The 19923-nt window shown below is 43.9% G+C and overlaps 1 protein-coding gene across 3 annotated transcripts in view; it reads right to left on the bottom strand.

The window, feature by feature from the left end:
- Positions 1 to 19923, bottom strand: part of NSMF (NMDA receptor synaptonuclear signaling and neuronal migration factor) — a 98137-nt gene that overhangs the window by 8654 nt on the left and 69560 nt on the right. For all 3 annotated transcript variants that reach the window (XM_068248748.1, XM_068248746.1, XM_068248747.1), the window contains 7 exons: positions 16433 to 16485; positions 14496 to 14585; positions 12572 to 12696; positions 11585 to 11668; positions 8565 to 8598; positions 5986 to 6056; positions 5044 to 5123 (listed from right to left, as the gene is read on the bottom strand). In XM_068248748.1, coding sequence (XP_068104849.1) covers positions 5044 to 5123; positions 5986 to 6056; positions 8565 to 8598; positions 11585 to 11668; positions 12572 to 12696; positions 14496 to 14585; positions 16433 to 16485 — 537 coding nt within the window. The remainder of the gene's footprint in view (positions 1 to 5043; positions 5124 to 5985; positions 6057 to 8564; positions 8599 to 11584; positions 11669 to 12571; positions 12697 to 14495; positions 14586 to 16432; positions 16486 to 19923) is intronic.

Genomic DNA, 19923 nt, shown 5'->3' with positions numbered 1-19923 from the left:
CTATTCAAGACAGTTGAACAATGAGCTCTGCAAATGAGTTCTTACATTTTTACCTGAGATGGGATTTAATTTAAACTTCCTGCAGGTGTTTTGTACCTCTTGCTTATTTTTCGAGTTTTATTACATATATAGTATAGTTACCCATCGCATATTCTGTGTCTATAGCTATCTCTGCAAAGCACAGTTTTTGTTTCTCCCGAAAACAAAAGGCGCATGCAAGTATCACTTCCACATGGACAAAAAGCCATTTTCAGACCACTTCAAAAAAGCAGCCCACTAAGCTGATCAGTCCTTTAGGTCCCTGTATGCCAGGTACACATCCAGAATTGGTTGGTTTATAGCACCATAATGGATAATAGCTGTACATAGCTACCTGTGTTTCCCTGAAAATAAGACTGTCTTATATTAATTTTTGCACCAAAATATGTGCTAGGGCTTATTTCAACCTCCCTGGCGGTAAGCCCGAGCTGAGCTCGGGTTAAGCCGCTGCGGAGGATTTCTCAGGCCCTGGTGGGCCAATTTGGGTCAGTTAAAAATGGCGCACAGCGCCAGGGGGATACAAAAGGCGCCCCATAGACTTACATTATATAACGCTTTTTAGGGTTATAAGTGTTAAAAAATGGCGCAGGCAGTGTGCCTTACACTTATACCGCTAAATAGCGTTATAAGTGTTCAAAGATGCAGCGGGGGTCGGGGAGGAGAGAGGCAGCGGGACACTGGAGGGCATAGGCATCGGGGGAGGATGTGCAGAAGCATACGTTACCTTGTCCTGGGCCGCCGATCGCTCCTTCCCTCCGTTCCTTCACTTCTTCCATTCGTTTACTGTAGTCCTGCACGTATGCCTCTGCATACATCCGCTGCCTATGCCCTCTAGTGTCCCGCTGCCTCTCTCCCCCAGCCCCCGCTGCCTACACTAGCAGCCCCCCGCTGCCTATACTACTGTCCCCAGCCCTCTGCATGTTTTTCATGGCACACCGCTCTGCAATCTGTAGCATAAAACAAAATTTACCGTTTTATTGTATTTACATTAAAACGGTAAACAGTGTTTTATGATACATTTATCAGCAGAACGGTGCGCCATTTTTCTCCCTGCGCCATTTTCAGATGGACCCGGGCCAATTTGCATATTTTTGTTGTTGTTGTTACACGCAGCTAGCACTTTGCTAGCTGCGTGTACAAACTGATCGCCACTGTTCCGTGCCGATTCGCCGCTACCCGCCGTGCCGGCCCAATGATGGAGCCATGGTCCTTCCCGCGAGACTATGGGCTCCAGTAATAACACAAGTTGCCAATTCTCCCCTTACTGTCACTAGGGCTAAGTATTGGGGTAGGGCTTCTATTTCAAGCATGCTCGAAATTCCTGCTAGGGCTTACTTTCTGAGATGTCTTAAAGGACACCCGAGGCGAAAATAAACTAATGAAATAAACTATTGTACCTGTCTTCCTTTTCCTAAAAAATGACTTTTTAACCACTTAACGACCGCCTAACGCCGATAGGCGTCGGCAGGTCGAGCGGCCGTTCCATGTCAGTTCACGGAGGGTGTCTCCGTGAACAGCCTGCAAGCCTCCGGTCGCGGCTCGCAGGCTAAATGTAAACACGCGGGGAAGAAATCCCCGGTGTTTACATCATACGACAGCAGCGCCGTAAAGGAGAGCGGCGATCCCCGGCCTCTGATTGGCTGGGGATCGCCGCCGTCTGATAGGCTAAAGGCGGTACAGGCTAGAGGCGGTACAGAATGGATCGCCGTCCTGTGCCACCCATGGAGCGAAGGGGAGGGAGGGACGGAGAGGGAGGGAGGAATATCGCTGCGGAGGGGGGGCTTTGAAGAGTCCCCCCCCCCCCCCCCCCGGCCACACGGAGCGGCGGCGATCAGACCCCCCCAGCAGGACATCCCCCTAGTGGGGAAAAAAAGGGGGGGGGGGAAGTCTGATCACCCTGCAGCAATCCTGGTCTGTGCTGCGGGCTGGAGAGCCCACGCAGCACAGATCTATGAAAATGTACGTGGTCCTTAAGTGATTAAGATATTCCACAGTTTTATGTTGAAATCTACTTTTTAAGTTTTAACTTTTTTATTGTTTTTGCTCCATGACACATTCTTTGAAGTATGCCAGAGCTAAAATCCATGAACTATTGATCATGTTATCTCTTTCCTGCCATTTTCTGCTAGGAAAGTGTTTTATAGTTGTAATTTCTTATCACTGAGGCTCGCACTGTAGCCACTTCCTGACTGAGTCAGCCACTTACATACCTGATTTATAACTCTTTCAGGCAGAAAAAGAAATAAAGGAACACAGCCTAGTTATTTGTGTGCTAGGCACTGTACATACGTGTGTCTATCTCATCATGTCACATGTCGCCTATCCTTTCATTTAGGGGAAACTGAGTACGTGTGTTCTTCCTATGAAGCACCCAGTCCAACAATGTAACTTCTCCCTGAAGCCCGTATTAATAATCTAGCACTTGTAGCTGCTCTGTCCTCCATACACATGAAATGTAAACACGCTGCCTTCACATCACCCCTTCCAGCTGAGTGTTGCTCACACTGACTGACAGATTTCACGCTCTGCCCTTCATACATGAAAGGATCAGACCACCAGCGCCGACCGTGTCCTTCCCTACGTCATTAACCTGCAGATATTCACCCCTGGGTCTGACTGGTGCATGGCGAGAATTAATGAGATGTGCGCATCCGGGAAGAACTAATTATCTGCGCTTTAATCTCATGTCCAAACACTTAGCTGCGCCGCTCAGCGGATATGTCAAGCGTCAGAGAGACCTCAGGAAATGCAAATACCATGTTATAAAAAGGGAACTTTTAAAAGGAACCTAAAAAGAGAGGGATATCAAGGCTGGCATATTTATTTCTTTTTAAACAATGCAGATTGCCTGGCTGTCCTGCTGATTATCTGCTAATACTTTTAGTCATAAACCCTGTAGAAGCATGTAGATCAGATGTTTCCAACAGAAATCAAACATTAGCTGCACGCTTGTTTCAGGTGTGCAATGTCAGAATGATTAGCAGGGCAGCCAGGCAACTGGCATTGTTTAAAAGGAAATAAATATAGCAGCCTCCATAGATCTCACACCTCTGGTTCCTTTTATTTCTGCTTTTAGGCCTGGTGCACACCAAAACCCGCTAGCAGATCCGCAAAATGCTAGCAGATTTTGAAACGCTTTTTCTTCTTTCTCTGTAGCGTTTCAGCTAGCGTTTTGCGGTTTTGTGTAGCGGTTTTGGTGTAGTAGATTTCAGATATTGTTACAGTAAAGCTGTTACTGAACAGCTTCTGTAACAAAAACGCTGTTAAAACCGCTCTGAACAGGCGTTTTTCAGAGCGGTTTGCGTTTTTTCCTATACTTAACATTGAGGCAGAAACGCATCCGCAATCCAAAAAAATGCCTCACCCGGGAGGATTCGTTTCTGCAAAACGCCTCCCGTTCTGGTGTGAACCACCCCATTGAGATACATTGACCAAGCGTATCCGCAGCCGCAAGCGGCTGCAGAAACGCTGCAAAAGCCGTTCGGTGTGCACCAGCCCTTAGGCCCGGTGCACACTAAAAACCGCTAGCAGATCCGCAAAATGCTAGTAGATTTTGAAACGCTTTTTCTTATTTTTCTGTAGCGTTTCAGCTAGCATTTTGCGGTTTTGTGAAGCGTTTTTGGTGTAGTAGATTTCATGTATAGTTACAGTAAAGCTGTTACTGAACAGCTACTGTAACAAAAAATGTCTGGCAAACCGCTCTGAAGTGCCGTTTTTCAGAGCGGTTTGCGTTTTTCCTATACTTAACATTGAGGCAGAAACGCATCCGCATTTCAAAATCTGCAGCAGCCCGGGAGTATGCGTTTCTGCAAAACGCCTCCCGCTCTGGTGTGCACCAGCCCATTGAGATACATTACCCAAGCAGATCCGCACCCGCAAGCGGATCGCAAACTGCAGCCGAACCGCTCTGGTGTGCACTAGGCCTTAGAGATATCGGTCTGAAAGAGTAAACATTGCCTCGCCATCCCATAGACTCTCTCTCGCCTCTGGGTTCTGTCATAGTCCCCTTCATCCCCTTCAGAGATATATTCAGAGCTACATCAGTTGTTGAGACTCACTGCCTCATCTACTTGCCCATTCATCTCCTTTCCTACTGTCTCCACTACCCTCTAGAATTATCCATTCTAAGGAGGGAACCTCAACGCTTGTGAGTTGCTCTTGAGCAAAATTACAGCCGTCCAGTTTGGAAGCTAAGATCCTCTATTTTTGCAACCTAGTTGTTTTTATTGCTACTAGAGTTCCAGCTTGCTGTGGTTAATGACTGATTGTATTGTATGTTAAGTGACCACTCCCCTTGGCACCTGATTTCTCCTAAAGTAAACCTGAAGCAACATAAAAATAAAGAACAAGACTTAGATACTTGAGAGGGAAGGCTCTGGATCTCATAGAGCCTGCCTGGTCCTCTCTCCATCCCATCGTTCCACAGCTTAGTCGAATAACACTTCGAGACTCCTCCTGTAGGCTGATGTACTCTAGCCGGTGGGATCCGTACTGCACACGTGGCTCGTACAGCAGTACAGATGCACCCATCTTGCCCGAGCTTGCCAAGGAGTCCAGAGGAAGGCACAACTTTTTCTACTGTGGTGGAGCGAAAGCACAGAGCGAGGACTTGAAAACTCTACCGGATTCAGATCTCCTATCTCCCTAGGTGAGTATGTAAGTCTTGTTTTTTTTGTTTTCATCTCTTCAGGTTTGCTTTAAGTCTCAGCAGAATATGCATGGTTACCCTCGTTTGCTTGGTTATGCATGTCTCTAGATTGTAAGCTCACAAGGACAGGCTCCTCCCCTTGTGTTTCCGCTGGACTTTATCTGTCCAATGGACATGCATGAAATATTTATGTATTTTGCACTTGTGTTACTGGATGTTCTGGTTGTCCTGTCCCACTTTGTACTGTGTATGGTGCTATGGAAAATGATGGTGCTACATATTTTTTTTAAAAAAAATACAATTAATAATAAACTAAAAGGTAAAGTTAGGTAATATTGTAACAAAGTACAACGTACATAATAAGATCTTCTTCTTTTTCCACTTTGGCAAATGTAGCAACTTTGTTTTTTAACAGGTAGAGGTAGCCAGGCCCTCCCTGGAAAGAAAGCAGATTAGACGAGACTTAAACTCAAATTTTACTGCAGTTAAAAAAATTGCAATAAATAACATAGCAATTGCCATAAACATAAAACATGTTTTGGGGAAACTTGCGGTAAACTATGGCAATGATTGGTGTGAAAGGTATGCAGAATCCTCATAAAACTACACAAAGCAGGAAGTAAAATGTTTGACTCCCTCTGCACCTCTACAGCTCCACTGGGTTTACTGCAACTACACCTTCAACCCACAAGAAGGAGGGATCCTCACAGCTGTAAGGATTCTGTCATGCCTAAGCAGCTGTTGGTAGAAATCTTTCCCATCTCAGTAAGGGCTGACAGCAGTAAGAGGCAGTTTTCCCAGTGAGACATATGTAGAGGTTCAAAGTCAAAGTAAAGCTCAAAGAAATAAGTGTTATTATGTGTATGCAGTAAAAAATACACCTAAAGTGAGAGGTATATGGAGGCAGTCATATACCTTTTGAACAAAACCGGTGGCCTGGCATCCTGCTGGCATATGTCTGCCAACAGTAGTGTCCGATTCACACACCTAAAACCCTAAAACAAGCATGCAGGTGATCCAGTGACACTCCAGTCAGAAACATCTGATCTCCTGCATGCTTGTTACGGGTCTATAGCTAAAAGTATTGCGGCAGAAGATCAGCAGGACAGCCAGGCAATGTGCACTATTTAAAAGAAATAAATATGGCAGCCTCCATATCCTTCTCAGTTTAGGTGTCCTCTAAAATACCTGAAATATAAAGAAACTTTTTTTTTTTCTTTTTTTTGGTTTCCTAAGAAAAAAAAGGAGCTATTCTGTAACATATATGAAATGTCACAGTCTTTTACACGATTACATACCTGGCAGAATATAAGCATTTCCCAGATCTTACAACCCTTCCTGTATACATTCAGCTTCTTCTCAATTTCCTCTGCGGAAATAAAAAAAATATATAAATATTACATATGTCCTTTGTTTTTTCAGGGAGACATTTTTTTATAGGATATTAAAGAGGACAGCTAGACAAGCTAGACAAGACAAGACACAGAACATTTATATTGCGCTTTTCTTCTGGCGGACTTAAAGAGACACCGAAGCGAAAAAAAAAAAAATATGATATAATGAATTGGTTGTGTACTATGAATAATTACTAGAAGATTAGCAGCAAAGAAAATACTCATATTTTTTATTTTCAGGTATATAGTGTTTTTCTAACATTACATCATTCTCTAATATGTGCAGATTACACAACACTCAGTATTCAAAATGATTCTTTCAGAGCAGTCTGTGAACTAATGACCTCTCCTCTGACAGAGGAAAAGTAAATTTAACTAACAGTTGAGATAATAAAAGTCAGATAACAGCCCTCTCCAGGACTTTGAAAGTCATAGAGCTTAATGGTTTTTTTGTATAGAGATAACAACTGGAGTTTCTTAACTCTTCCTCTGCTGGAAACAATTAGACTGATGTATCTGATCTTAATGTTTTATTTCTTAGCTGTACTACACATACAAATCATAATATCATAGTTTTTTTTTTCGCTTCAGTGTCTCTTTAAAGACGAACTCCAGTGAAAATAATGTAATTAAAAAAGTGCTTAATTTTTCACAATAATTGTGTATTAGTCAGTGTTTGCCCATTGTAAAATCTTTTAAATCCCTGATTTACATTCTGACATTTATTACATGGTGACATTTTTACTGCTGGCAGGTGATGTAGGTGCTGCATGCTTTTTTGGCAGTTGGAAACCGCTGTAAACAGCTATTTCCCACAATGCAACGAGGTTCACAGACAGGAAACTGCCAAGAGTATGTACTCAAAGAGTTTCTTGTGGGAGGGGTTTCACCACAACATCGCCCCCTGATGGTCTGTTTGTGAAAAGGAATAGATTTCTCATGTAAAAGGGGGTATCAGCTACTGATTGGGATAAAGTTCAATTCTTGGTCGGAGTTCCTCTTTAAAGCGCCAGAGCTGCAGCCACTAGAACATGCTCTATAGGCAGTAGCAGTGTTAGTGAGTCTTGCCCAAGGTCTCCTACTGAATAGGTGCTGGCTTACTGAACAGGAGGAGCCGATATTTGAACCCTGGTCGCCTGTGTCAGTGGCAGAGCCCTTGACCAGTACACTATCCAGCCACTGCAACCCTGTAATCTAAAAGAACATTATTCATAATAATATTAATAATTATTCTGAATATCGATTTTTATATTCGCTATCCTGGTTTCAGCAACAAACACTTTTTACATCTATATATTGCTATATATTCTGTACTGTAACTCTGCCCTCCCAGTGATGCTTCACCTAGGGCAGGGCTTTTCAATCTCTTCACTAATTGTACCACTTTTATCACCTGAAAATTTAAAAGTACCACCCGTGTGCCTGCGCAGTAGAGCGGACCCAATCAGGCTCGGCTGTTTCCACCAGAATCCAAGTGGAGAACTGCTACTGCGCATGCGGGTATGCTGACAAGGATATTTTTGGGCATCCTATCGCTGGATCCCCTCTACTGTGGAGGAAGGGGGAAGCCTCTTTAGCCTCCAAGGTCCTCTCCGTGCTGCCCTTCAGAGTAGTTCAGACCTCAGATCAGCAGTAACCCGACTGACACTGTGCACCGTTCGCTGGTGTCTCTTCACCACTGATCTGAGGTATGAAGTATTCTGCAGGGCAGCACAGTGAGGAACCAGCGAGGGGAAATGAACTTTGTGGAGGCAAGATGGGACCAAGACAAATAGCAGGCAAGCCTGGTGAGTACCACCTGGCCAACAGCAAAGTACCACTGGTGGAAAAGCCCTGACCTAGGGTATGATGTCACACAGCCTTCTGCCCCAGAGCACTCTGGGATATCATGCAGTGCTCCTGCTCACTTCACAGAGGGGAGTGGGGAAAGAACATTTAACAGTGATTCACCTTGCCAGCAGTAAAGAAGCTGGCGTCAATGATAAATGTAAGAATATAGCCCAGGAAGAGGGATGGTAAGGTCTTGCAATGGGTAATTATTGACTAAATAATTTTATGCATGAATATTGTGGAAAAATAAAACCCGCAAAGTTTTGATATTTGCTTTTTTTTCATCTTCTGTTTAAAATAACTTTTCAGCACTTGGCAATTAAAAAAGTACCAAAAAGTAGGTGAAAAAGTACTGTCAAAATTATTATTCAAAGTATTTTTTTTTGGCTGCTGGTGGTTTTAAGGCATTTTATTGACCGTTTTGAAAATATCACCCAGGAGAAAACTAAGGAGAAAAAGTGAATGGCATATAGTCCCAGAAGTCTCTGTTGGAAATCAACTGGTACTTTAGGTTGGACTTCAGAAAATGTAGAATGAGCGGCTTTTATATTTTGGAAGATGTCACAGCTTTCCAATGATAGAAAAACGGGGGAAATGCCGCTGAAAACTAGCGGGACAGACAAGATGTAAATCGTGAAACTTTAGAAACTCACCTAAAATGTCATCAAAGGTGGCGTGTTCATGATCCTAAAAAAAATGCAAAAAGACGTACATATGAATAGTTGTGAATGAAAACCAATATGAACCCCTAAATTATACAATATCTCACAGAAGTGGGTAGACCTCGCACATTTTTTGTAAATATTTTATTATCCCTTTTCTTGGGACAACACTGAAGATATGACGCTTTCATATAATATAAAGTAGTCAGTGCACAGCTTGTATTACATTGTAAATGTGTTGTCCCAATAAAAATAACTCCCGTCTAAACCACTGGCAACAAAGTGACTACACCTCTAAGGGAAGAAAGCCAAATAATGGCCTAGTGCACACCAGAGCGGTTCGGCTGCGTTTTGCGATCTGCTTGCGGCTGTGGATCCGCTAGGGTAATGTATTTCAATGGGGTGGTTCACACCAGAGCGGTAGGCGTTTTGCAGAAACGCATACTCCCGGGCTGCTGCAGATTTTGGATTGCGGAGGCGTTTCTGCCTCAATGTTACGAACCGCTCTGAAAAACGCCTGTTCAGAGCGGTTTTGCCGGCGTTTTTGTTACAGAAGCTGTTCAGTAACAGCTTTACTGTAACAATATATGAAATCTACTACACCAAAAACGCTTCACAAAAACGCAAAATGCTAGCTGAAACGCTACAGAAAAAGAAGAAAAAACGTTTCAAAATCTGCTAGCATTTTGCGGATCTGCTAGCGGGTTTTGGTGTGCACCAGGCCTGTGAAAGGAAGTTTCCCTCCCTGGGGGGAGGAAATGCTCAAAATAGTTTTGACAGTACTTTCTCACCTACTTTTTGGTACTATTTCAATTGCAAAGTGCTGCAAAGTCATTTTAAATACAAAATTAAAAAATTAACTCCTAGGAGAAAACTCAGGAGAAAAGTGAATTGCATATGGGCCTGAGTATGATGAGCAGGGATCATATGCAAGTAACTTTTTCTCTTTAGTTTTCTCCTAGGAGATAAATTATTTTTAATAACTTTTCAGAACTTCTCAATTGAAAAAAAAAAAAAATAGGTGAGGAAGTACTGTCAAAATTATTTTGGGGGTTTTCTTGCTTGATGGTGGCTTAAAAGGCATTTTATTGTTGAGATGTGTAAATATCGCCTACAGTGCTATCCATTATTATTCCTACTCCTGGTAAATTTGGACTAAAAGTTACAGCTGTTTTAATCAACTCAACAAGTGAAAAACAGCAGCTCTCTGCAGCTGGTTTGTGGACAGTCATGGCTAACACAAAGGAGCTGAGTGAGGACCTACAGCTGCGCGTTGTGGCTGCTCACAAGTCAGGAAAGGGCTACAAGGCCATTTCTAAATGTTTTCAAGTTCCAGCGGCTATAGTGCAAAGTCTTATTAAAGTGAAGAAATGGTTAGCAGACAACATTAACGTTTTGGAGTGGCCCAGCCAGAGCCCTGACTTGAATCCAATTGAGAATCTGTGGAGGGAGCTAAAGATCGGGGTGATGGCAAGAAGACCCTCCAACCAGAAAGAATTGGAGCTCAGTGATAAAGATGAATGGGCAAAAATACCCGTGGAGACATGCAAAAAGCTGGTCTGCAATTATAGGAAGCATTTGATTGCTGTAATAGCCAATAAAAGCTTTTTCAATTGATTATTGAGAAGGGTATGAATAATTTTGGACTGGACACTTTTTGCTCAAATGTAAATAAAAGCTGCAAAATGTTTTTCCCACACTTATGGCTCTTGTACATCATCGTCTTATCTTTTGGGAGACACCTATGTCATTTGCCGTCAAAAAATTACTTGCTGGTTGAATAAAAGTAACTTAAAGTCAAACTTTGCCAGGGGTATGAATAATTATGGGCAGCACTGTAGGAGAAAACTTTGGAGAAAAAGTGAATTGCATCGGGCCCACTCTCTCACACTGGTCACTGGAAGTTCGATATGGCACCTCCTGGCAAAGGACTCTCTGAGGATCTTAAAAAAAAAAAATAATTGTAAAGGTGGCCATACATGGTACAATTTTACATTTTATTTCGATTAGATAATTTAGTTCGATTTTTCCGTTAGATCGAATATAAAGATTTTTCTAGCATGTCCGATCTGATTTTTCTCGAAAAAACGGGAAATTTTTTTTTTTATTGTAATGTTTTTTTGTTTTTTTTTATATTAAACATTTTATTTGGGTAGTTTTGGGAGGGTGGGATGTAAACAAGTGATTTATAATGTAAATGTGTGTTTGAATTTTATTTTTTTTACTTTTAGTTGTAGTTTTACTTTTTGGCCACAAGATGGCGACCATGAGTTTGTTTACATGACATCACTTTAAGCGTAACACACGCTTAGAGCGGCGCATGGGGTACGTTACAGCCAGAAAAAGCGAAGCTTCCGAGAGAAGCTGATGTTTTTTTAGCGGGGGAGAGGAATCAGTGATCGGGCACCATAGCCCCATTCACTGATTACCCCGCTAACGAACCGCGGCCGGGAGCGCGCGTGATTGGCTGCGGGAGTGCGCGGTAGCGCGCATGGTTCCTGGACATAGTTTTTACATCCAGGAACCAAAATAGGTTAAAGAGGAACTCCAGTGAAAATAATGTAATAAAAAACGTGCTTCATTTTTACAACAATTATGTATAAAGGATTTAGTCAGTGTTTGCCCATTGTAAAATCTTTTAAATCCCTGATTTACATTCTCAACATTTATTACATGGTGACATTTTTACTGCTGGCAGGTGATGTAGCTGCTGGATGCTCTTTTGGCAGTTGGAAACTGCTGTAAACAGCTACTTTCCACAATGCAACAAGGTTCACAGACCGGAAACTGCCAGGAGTACCACGGTCCTCAGAGTTTCTTGTGGGAGGGGTTTCACCACAATATCAGCCATACAGAGCCCCTGATAATCTATTTGAGAAAAGGAATAGATTTCTCATGTAAAAGGGGGTATCAGCTACTGATTGGGATAAAGTTTCAATTCTTGGTCAGAGTTTCTCTTTAAAGTCAACATCTTGCAGATAATGTAACATCACACGATGAGAAGCTCTTACATATAGGATGGGGATGATGGACGGGTCATCTCTTCGGATTATGGTCGGGATATATTCTGCTTTGGGAACTTTGGATGATATGAGCTGCAGGGAGAAAATATTAGCAGGTTATTATGCATTGTGTAAGAAGTACCAGATGACCCATTACATTTGTATACAATTTGCATCAACTTGACATTATCAGTATCTCACTGACTATTGCTGCTCACTGTCCAAACCTAGTTATGGTATTACTTATGTGGGCAAAGCTATGGGAGCCTTGATTGAAATTTTCATGACATGACCAGAAGCAGCTGTGCAGGCTCTGTGGGTGGGGCTGCTGCTCCTTCTGCTATTTAGATGACAAGGGAGAGGGGCACAGACTGAATCTCTGTGAGATGATTGCAGTCCCTACCATTGACAGTCTGCCATGCAGGAAGTCTGGGCTACTTTATTTTTTTTTAAAGAGAACCCGAGGTGTGTTTAAAGAATGTTATCTGCATACAGAGGCTGAATCTGCCTATACAGCCCAGCCTCTGTTGCTATCTTAAACCTCACTAAGGTCCTCCTGCACTCTGCAATCCCTCATAAATCACAGCCATGCTGTGAGGCTGTGTTTACATCTGTAGTGTCAGTCTCAGCTGCTCCCCTGCCTCCTGCATAGCTCCGGTCCCTGCCCCCGTCCCTTCCCTCCAATCAGCAGGGAGGGAAGGGATGCAGGTGGGGACTGGAGTTCTGCAGGAGGCGGGGAGAGCAGCAGACTGACACTATAGAGATAAACACAGCCAGCTCTGACAAGCTGTTTGTCAGCAGCGTGGCTGTAATTTATGAGGGATTGCAGAGTGCAGGGGGACCTTAGGGGGGTTTGGGATAGCAACAGAGGCTGGGCTGTATAGGCAGATCCAGCCTCTGTATGCAGATAATATTCTTCAAACCCACCTCGGGTTCTCTTTAAGTAATTTGTTTGACATCTGCTAATTAAGGGGCAAAATCTAATATATGAATTACCATGATCTTGGGTGGAATGAAATCTTCCCCATCGCAGGACAGGATTTCCATTTCTCTCTCTGCCTCCCAGTTAAGATCCTCGCATTCCTCATCCAAATCGGTGCAAGAGTTTTGTAGGTCATGGCCTAACGAGTAAGAAAAAACATTAATGAGGGAAATTAGTATAAGCTGTATCGATCTAGCAGATTCATATCACATTTCGGAATTACTACATAATCTACTTGAGAATTGTCAACGTAGCGTGGATCGGGGAGGTTGGCCCTAGAGCTGCGCAGCCGCACTCGCGGCTATGCGGACTGCGCAGCCGCGGCCAGAGCAAGCGGCCATTTTAGGAGAGGCAAGAGAGCCCGACCCGGGCCGTGGGGTCAACAGCCGGCCCGGGGGGCTAATGAGCGGGGGGACCCGGCGGATCGGCACGGAGGATGCGGACGGCGTCCTCCGTGCCTGAAAAGATGAGGCAAGTGATTAACTTTTTTCCTCATCTCGCCTCGTAAGTCCTTTAACCCTCTGGGCGATACAATTAGATCGCCCAGGAGGGGGCGCAGCACTTTTTTAAAAAAAATTTATTTTTAAAATTGTGTAGGGATGTCCTGGGCTCACTACATGATAGCCGCTGCGCAGCGGCATCCCCCACTAAGCAGGAAATCCCGTTCAGAACGGGATTTCCTGCTGGGCATCCCTGGTCGCCATGGCGACCGGGTGGGATGACGTCACCGACGTCATGGACGTTGTGACGTCAGAGGGAGTCCCGATCCACCCCTCAGCGCTGCCTGGCACTGATTGGCCAGGCTGCGCAAGGGGTCGGTGAGCGTGGGGGCTGCACGACGGCGAGCGGCGGCGATCAGAAGTTACACGCAGCTAGCAAAGTGCTAGCTGCGTGTAACAAAAAAAAAATATGCAAATCGGCCCACCAGGGCCTGAGAACTCCTCCTGCGCGACATACCCCGAGCTCAGCTCGGGATTATTGCCCAGGAGGTTAAGAACCAAATAGTGTGAATAATTATTTTGGTATTTGCACTATTATCCTCAGCGCTGAATATCCAAACATCAAACAGTGATAGCTGCAGTCACCCCATGCTCCAACAGACAGGTGACCGTCACCAAATGAACACATCCATTCACTGTTAGTGCGTACTAAAATGCATTTAAATTGATTACAAATCCAAAAGCAAATACCTGTTGACCAGAGTGGATTTTGGTGACATTGGCAGCTATTGGCAGACCCACAGCCAGTGGGTATTAAGGAGGACAGCACAATTACTACAAAGTAAAAACTTATAAAACAGTCCTGCCGGCTGCCAGCATCAAAGTCCAACAGTGGATATAACAGTCCACTGTAATAGGCTATGCAGTTCAGATGACTCTCAGTCCCAAATCATAAGCAGTTGAAGGAGAATACTGTTCTGTCAGTTATCTCAGCCAGCTAGAACACTTGTCCCAAGAATGGACTCTATGGACAGTAAAGCCTTCACCACACCCCAGTGAGATTGTGTGTGTGTGTGTGTGTGTGTGTGTGTGTGCGTGCGTGCGTGCGTGCGTGTGTGTGTGTGTATAGAGTGTGTGTGTAGAGTGTGTGTGTGTGTGTGTAGAGTGTGTGTGTGTGTACGTACAGTGTGTGTGTGTAGAGTGTGTGTGTGTACGTACAGTGTGTGTGTGTAGAGTGTGTGTGTGTGTACGTACAGTGTGTGTGTGTGTAGAGTGTGTGTGTGTGTACGTACAGTGTGTGTGTGTAGAGAGTGTGTGTGTGTGTGTACGTACAGTGTGTGTGTGTACGTACAGTGTGTGTGTGTGTGTGTGTAGAGTGTGTGTGTGTGTGTAGAGTGTGTGTGTGTGTGTGTATTCTTTATAAATTGATCAGAATGGGAGATATAATTTGTCTCACAAAAATTCCAAAAAGTATAAGCTGTAGAATCTGTGATCTTACTTTCTCTGGAGTCGTGGATGGAATCGGCTTTCACTGGGGTGGGGTCGCTCCAGGACCGGCTGAAGCTCCTCTCTCGGCGGTCAGCGAAAGCTGCAAGTGGAAAAAACAGAAGTTCGGTGATTACTTCCTGCACTTTTTTTTTTAAAGTACTGACATTTTTCAACCAAAATAACTATGTAACTATGACATATTTATTTCCTTTTAAACAATGCACCTTGCCTGGCAGCCCTGCTGATCCTTTGCCTCTAATACTTTTAGCCATAGCCCCTGGACAAGCATGCAGCAGATCAGATGTCTCTGACAAAAATCTGACAAGATTAGCTGCATGCTTGATTCTGGTGTGCTTCGGACACTACTGCAGCCATATAGACCAGCAGGACTACCAGGCAACTGAAATTGTTTAAAAGGCAATAAACATGGCAGCCTCCATATTCCTTTCACTTCAGTAGTCCTTTAATTATTTATTTTGTTATTAATTCTTTACTAACTAAACAGGCACAATATAACTTTATTTAGCTTCTATCAGTTATGTGTTCTTCGAGAAAATAATGAACATCTTCTGGGTAAACTCCACCCACGAGGAGCCACCTGCTGCAACAATAAGGTAATTTCTGGGAAGCAGTGTGGCCACACCCCTGAGCAGACTGCACATTTTTTTTCTTTACTTAAACAGGCACAGTATTCCTCAAGAAAATAATGAACAGGGACTGTAGTTAAATATAAGTGATGTTCTGGGAAAACCCGCCCATGAAGAGCCATCTGCTGCATAAATAATGCAGCCCGGCCTTCCCATGTTCACTTCTGGGAAAGGGTGTGGCACTTATACCACCCACCCCCTCCCTTCACCACTGACTGCAGGAGAGGCATGGCATGGCCCAGATTTATGTACAGTTTTATTTTCATATATATTTAACAGACCGCTGTTTTATAGCTGCATTATGCATTTCAAAAAATTACAAAAAAACTAAACTTTTTGCAACATAAAAACAGAAAATATCCTCTGTTCTAGTTTAGAACTGATCTTCTCCTCCGTAATCTCTAGCTGCCTGCTCACTCCCTACCCCAGTCAGTTTAAAACCAGGATGGGCTCGGTCAGCAGAGAGGCATGATCTCAGCTGTCAAATCAATCACTCATCACGCTGCTACTTGTTAGTGCTTTTTTTTTTTACACTCAACTATTTAGTGTTTGTCCATTGTAGAAGCTTTCCTCTTTCCGGTTTACATTCTGACATTTATCACAGGTGGTGACCTATTTAGTTCTGCCAGGTGATCTCTACAGAATGTGAGTTTCAGAGAATTCCAAAGCAATTGCAAATAATTACTGGTCTCGCAGGACGCTCCGGGAGGAGAATTCTGCACAGCTAAACAGCCTAGGCTAAGCATCCCTGGACGGGGCTACATACCAATATACAGATATAGGGAGTGTTTCTGATGCTGAACCCAGGTAAATTGGCATAAATTGACGCATTCTGAGAGACCAGAGATCTTTTCTGCTGGGTTTAGAACTCTCCGTAAGCAAACATTCCGCAAGAGATCACCTGCCAGTACTAAAGATGTTGCCATATGTGGTAAATTTAAAAAAGTAAATCAGGGAGAGGAGACCTTTAACAATCTGCAAAACTGACCAGAGTTCCTCTTTAAACTAACAATTTACATGAATCGCAAAAGGAAATTGATTTGTCTCAGTAGTGTTTGATTTTGAACGGCTTTCATTAATAAAATGTATGACTCAGCCATTTTTATCTCTATCACTAGGGATAGCTAACATAGTATAACGCTCTACCGCAAAGACTCCTTTACCATCGCTTGCGTTCTGCCCTACCAACAATATACACAATACAAACGCAATCATCACATATCCGGACTTTTGTATATGAAACCATAAATACTAACAAAAAGCCCATTGGAGGCTAATTAAACGCAACACTATGCCTTACACTGCGCTTTCATCCGCCGACTCCCGACCATCCGTAAGTGTTTCCGGAAATTCCTGCGGGGAGAGAAAAGCAGAACGTGAGCCGGTTAGGCGGTTGGGTTATACATTGGATGTATATAACGTTCATTAAGATGGCCCCTTAAGCCCCCAAGACGTGATTAAATGCTCAAATTAAACCGGCCGGTGCAGCAAACATCTCTGCTCAGGGAATAGATTGCTTTACATAAACTCTAAAGGTGGCCACACACCATACAATTATTTGTTTTAATATCTTTTCAATTCAAGAACTGCTATTAGTTTTTCTGACTGTAACATTTCAAAAATCTGACCATTGTACCACACACATATGTTCAATTTTTTGCCCCAATCCTGAATAAAATAATTGAAAACTCAGAAAAAAATCGATTGGATCTGTACATCAAGTAATTCACAATCTACCACACACCATTCAATCTTCATAAAAATCTGAAAAATTGATGAGAAAAATCCAACACGCCCAAGCTTTTTTTTTATTGAATATGAACGGAAAATTCAATCAGATTTCTCGAATGAATGGAAAAAAAAATGCTTTTGACAAAGGATCGTATTTATCAAATTGGTGTAAAATTGGATCTTTTAATAGTATGGGGTGTGGCCACCTTTAGCGTTAAGATCGTGAATACAGTTGGTCGCCCGATATGCAATGCCAATTGAGAACTCGTAGTTCTGCTAAGAATTTCGGGTGATATTAGCTAATCGGTTAGTAGTTTAGCAGGAGTTTTGGGGTATATAATACCACCAATATTTTACCATCTGCATTAACCAATGCCCAGATCAACAGTAGAGTTGTAACATGTATGCAACTTGAGGAGGGTCTCTGAGAGACATGATTGTTGAGTCATAAGTGTATGGGAGGGTGGAGCAATGTCTGCTCTTTCAGACAGACATCTCTAAGAACAGAATTAAAAGGAACTAGAGGTGTGTGACCTATGGAAGCTGCCATGTATATTTCCTTTCAAACGATACCAGTTGCCTGGCAGTCCTGCTGATCTTTCTGGTCAGTAGGGTCTAAATCCCATACCTGAAGCTAGCATGCAGCCAATCTTGTCAGATTTTGTCATAGACCACATCAGCATGCTTGTTCAGGGCCTCCCGGTAAATGTATTAGAAGCAGAGGATCAGCAGGACAGCCAGGCAATGTGCATTGTTTAAAAGGAAATAAAAATGTCAGCCTCCATATCACTCCCACCCAGGGTTCCCTTTAACCACTTGCCGACCGCGCACTCATACCGCGCGTTGGCAAAGTGGAAGCTGCAGGACCGGCGACGCAGTTCTGCGTCGCCGGCTGCAGGCTAATTAATCAGGAAGCAGCCGCTCGCGCGAGCGGCTGCTTCCTGTCAATTCACGGCGGGGGGCTCCGTAAATAGCCTGCGTGCCGCCGATCGCGGCTCGCAGGCTACATGTAAACACAAGCGGAAATAATCCGCTTTGTTTACATTCGTACAACGCTGCTAACAGTAGCAGCGTTGTACCAGATCAGCGATCCCCGGCCAATCAGCGGCCGGGGATCGCTGTCACATGACAGGCAGGAGCCTGTTAGAGGCTGCACAGGACAGATCCGTTCCTGTGCAGCCTCGGATCTCCGGGGAAGGGAGGGAGGAGAGGGAGGGGGGGAATTTCACTGTGGAGGGGGGCTTTGAGGTGCCCCCCCCCCGCAACACCCAGGCAGGCAGGAGCGATCAGACCCCCCCCCAGCACATCATCCCCCTAGTGGGGAAAAAAGGGGGCGATCTGGTCGCTCTGCCTGCACCCTGATCTGTGCTGGGGGCTGCACAGCCCACCCAGCACAGATCAGCTAAAACAGCGCTGGTCCTTAAGGGGGGGTAAAGGGTGGGTCCTCAAGTGGTTAAGGTAAGTATTCATCTGCACACTGCCTTGAACAGATCTCTACTGCAGCACATTAGGAATTAATATATGTAAATGGTCTTCATTGTGCAAAGTCACCCACGGTTGCTTGTCCCTCCAAATATATGCTGCGGCATTCAATTTAACTTAGACCAACTTTAATTCATTAAGTGGATAGCACTATGGCCATTATTCCAGCAACTTTCTCCTGAGTTTTTTCCTAGTAGATCATTTTTCATCTTCTCTTTTGAAGTACATTTTCAACTCTTTGCAAGTACCAACATGTAGGAGAAAAAGTACTATCAAAATAGTTTAGAGTATTTTCTTGTTTGCTAGTTGTTTAAATGACACTCGAGGTGACATGTGACATGAGATAGACATGTGTATGTACAGTGCCAAGCACACAAATACTTATGTAGTGTTCCTTATTTTATGTCTCTGCCTGAAAGAGTTAAAAATCAGGTAAGCAAGTGACTGGTCGGACTATAGTGTAAGGGCCCGTTTCCACTAGTGCGGAAATCGGGCCGAATCCGTAGAGTTTCCCTGCCGGCAAATCACGCGAGAGAACTCTGCCATAGGGAATAATGCTGTTGCCGGCCGAATCGCTTGCCGACATTGCAGCATTTCTGCGTGGGCGGCAGAAAATCCCATAGCCGAGCATGTCACGGCTTCTGGGTTTTGTCTGCCTACTCGCAGACCAGGAAGTGCCACTGCGCGTCTTGCAGCCATGTGCGGCAACTAGTGGAAATTAGCCCTTACCCTCACTGATAAGGAATTACAACCATAAAACACTTTCCTACCATAAAATAGCTTCTGAAAGCAGGAAATAGATAAAAGGCTCAATAGTTCATAGGTTTTAGCTCTGGCATACTTCAATGAATGTGTCATTAAGCAGAGACCATGATACAGTAAAAACGTCAATCGCAGATTTAAATATAAAATTTAAAACTATGGGGTATTTTTTTTTTTTGAAAAGTCATTTTTAGGAGCAGGAGGATAGATACAAATGATTATCAACAGTTTTTCACCTCGCGTTTCCTTTAACCACTTGCCGACCATTCCATGCCAATTGGCATGAACGCGGTGGCTCCCCCAGGACCGTTCAACACCAATTGGCGTGAAGTCCTGGGGGCATGTTTTGCAGGAGATCGCGATTGCCACTAGGAGACTGTAGACGGTGAAACCGCCATCTATTTACATTGTACAGTGCAAATCGGAGTGATAGATTAGAATCTAGAGCCAACAGTAGGTTTTGCTATGTTAAACCAATACACCATTAAAAACTGGTTGCGTTTACAATTGAAAGAAAAATGACTAAAAATGACTATCGGCAGCGATGCACTGGGGAAAGCCGTGTCACTCAGCTGTCACCTGGAGAGGCACAAGAGCGATCATCTCTCATAGGCTGATGCCTATGACAGCCGATCACGGTGATTGGCTGGCAGGGGTAGGGAGGGCTGGGGAAAAAAAGACAAATTTATTAAAAACAAAAAAATAAACAAACAGGGCAGCAGCGATCAGAGCCCACCAACACAGAGCTCTGCTGGTGGGCAAAAAGGGGGGGGATCACTTGTGTGCTGAGTTGTACGGCCCTGCAGCGAGCGCTTA

Source organism: Hyperolius riggenbachi, chromosome 8 (genome assembly GCF_040937935.1).
Source record: "Hyperolius riggenbachi isolate aHypRig1 chromosome 8, aHypRig1.pri, whole genome shotgun sequence".
In the NCBI taxonomy this organism is placed as follows: domain Eukaryota; kingdom Metazoa; phylum Chordata; class Amphibia; order Anura; family Hyperoliidae; genus Hyperolius; species Hyperolius riggenbachi.
This window is presented reverse-complemented; position numbering and strand designations above follow the sequence as displayed.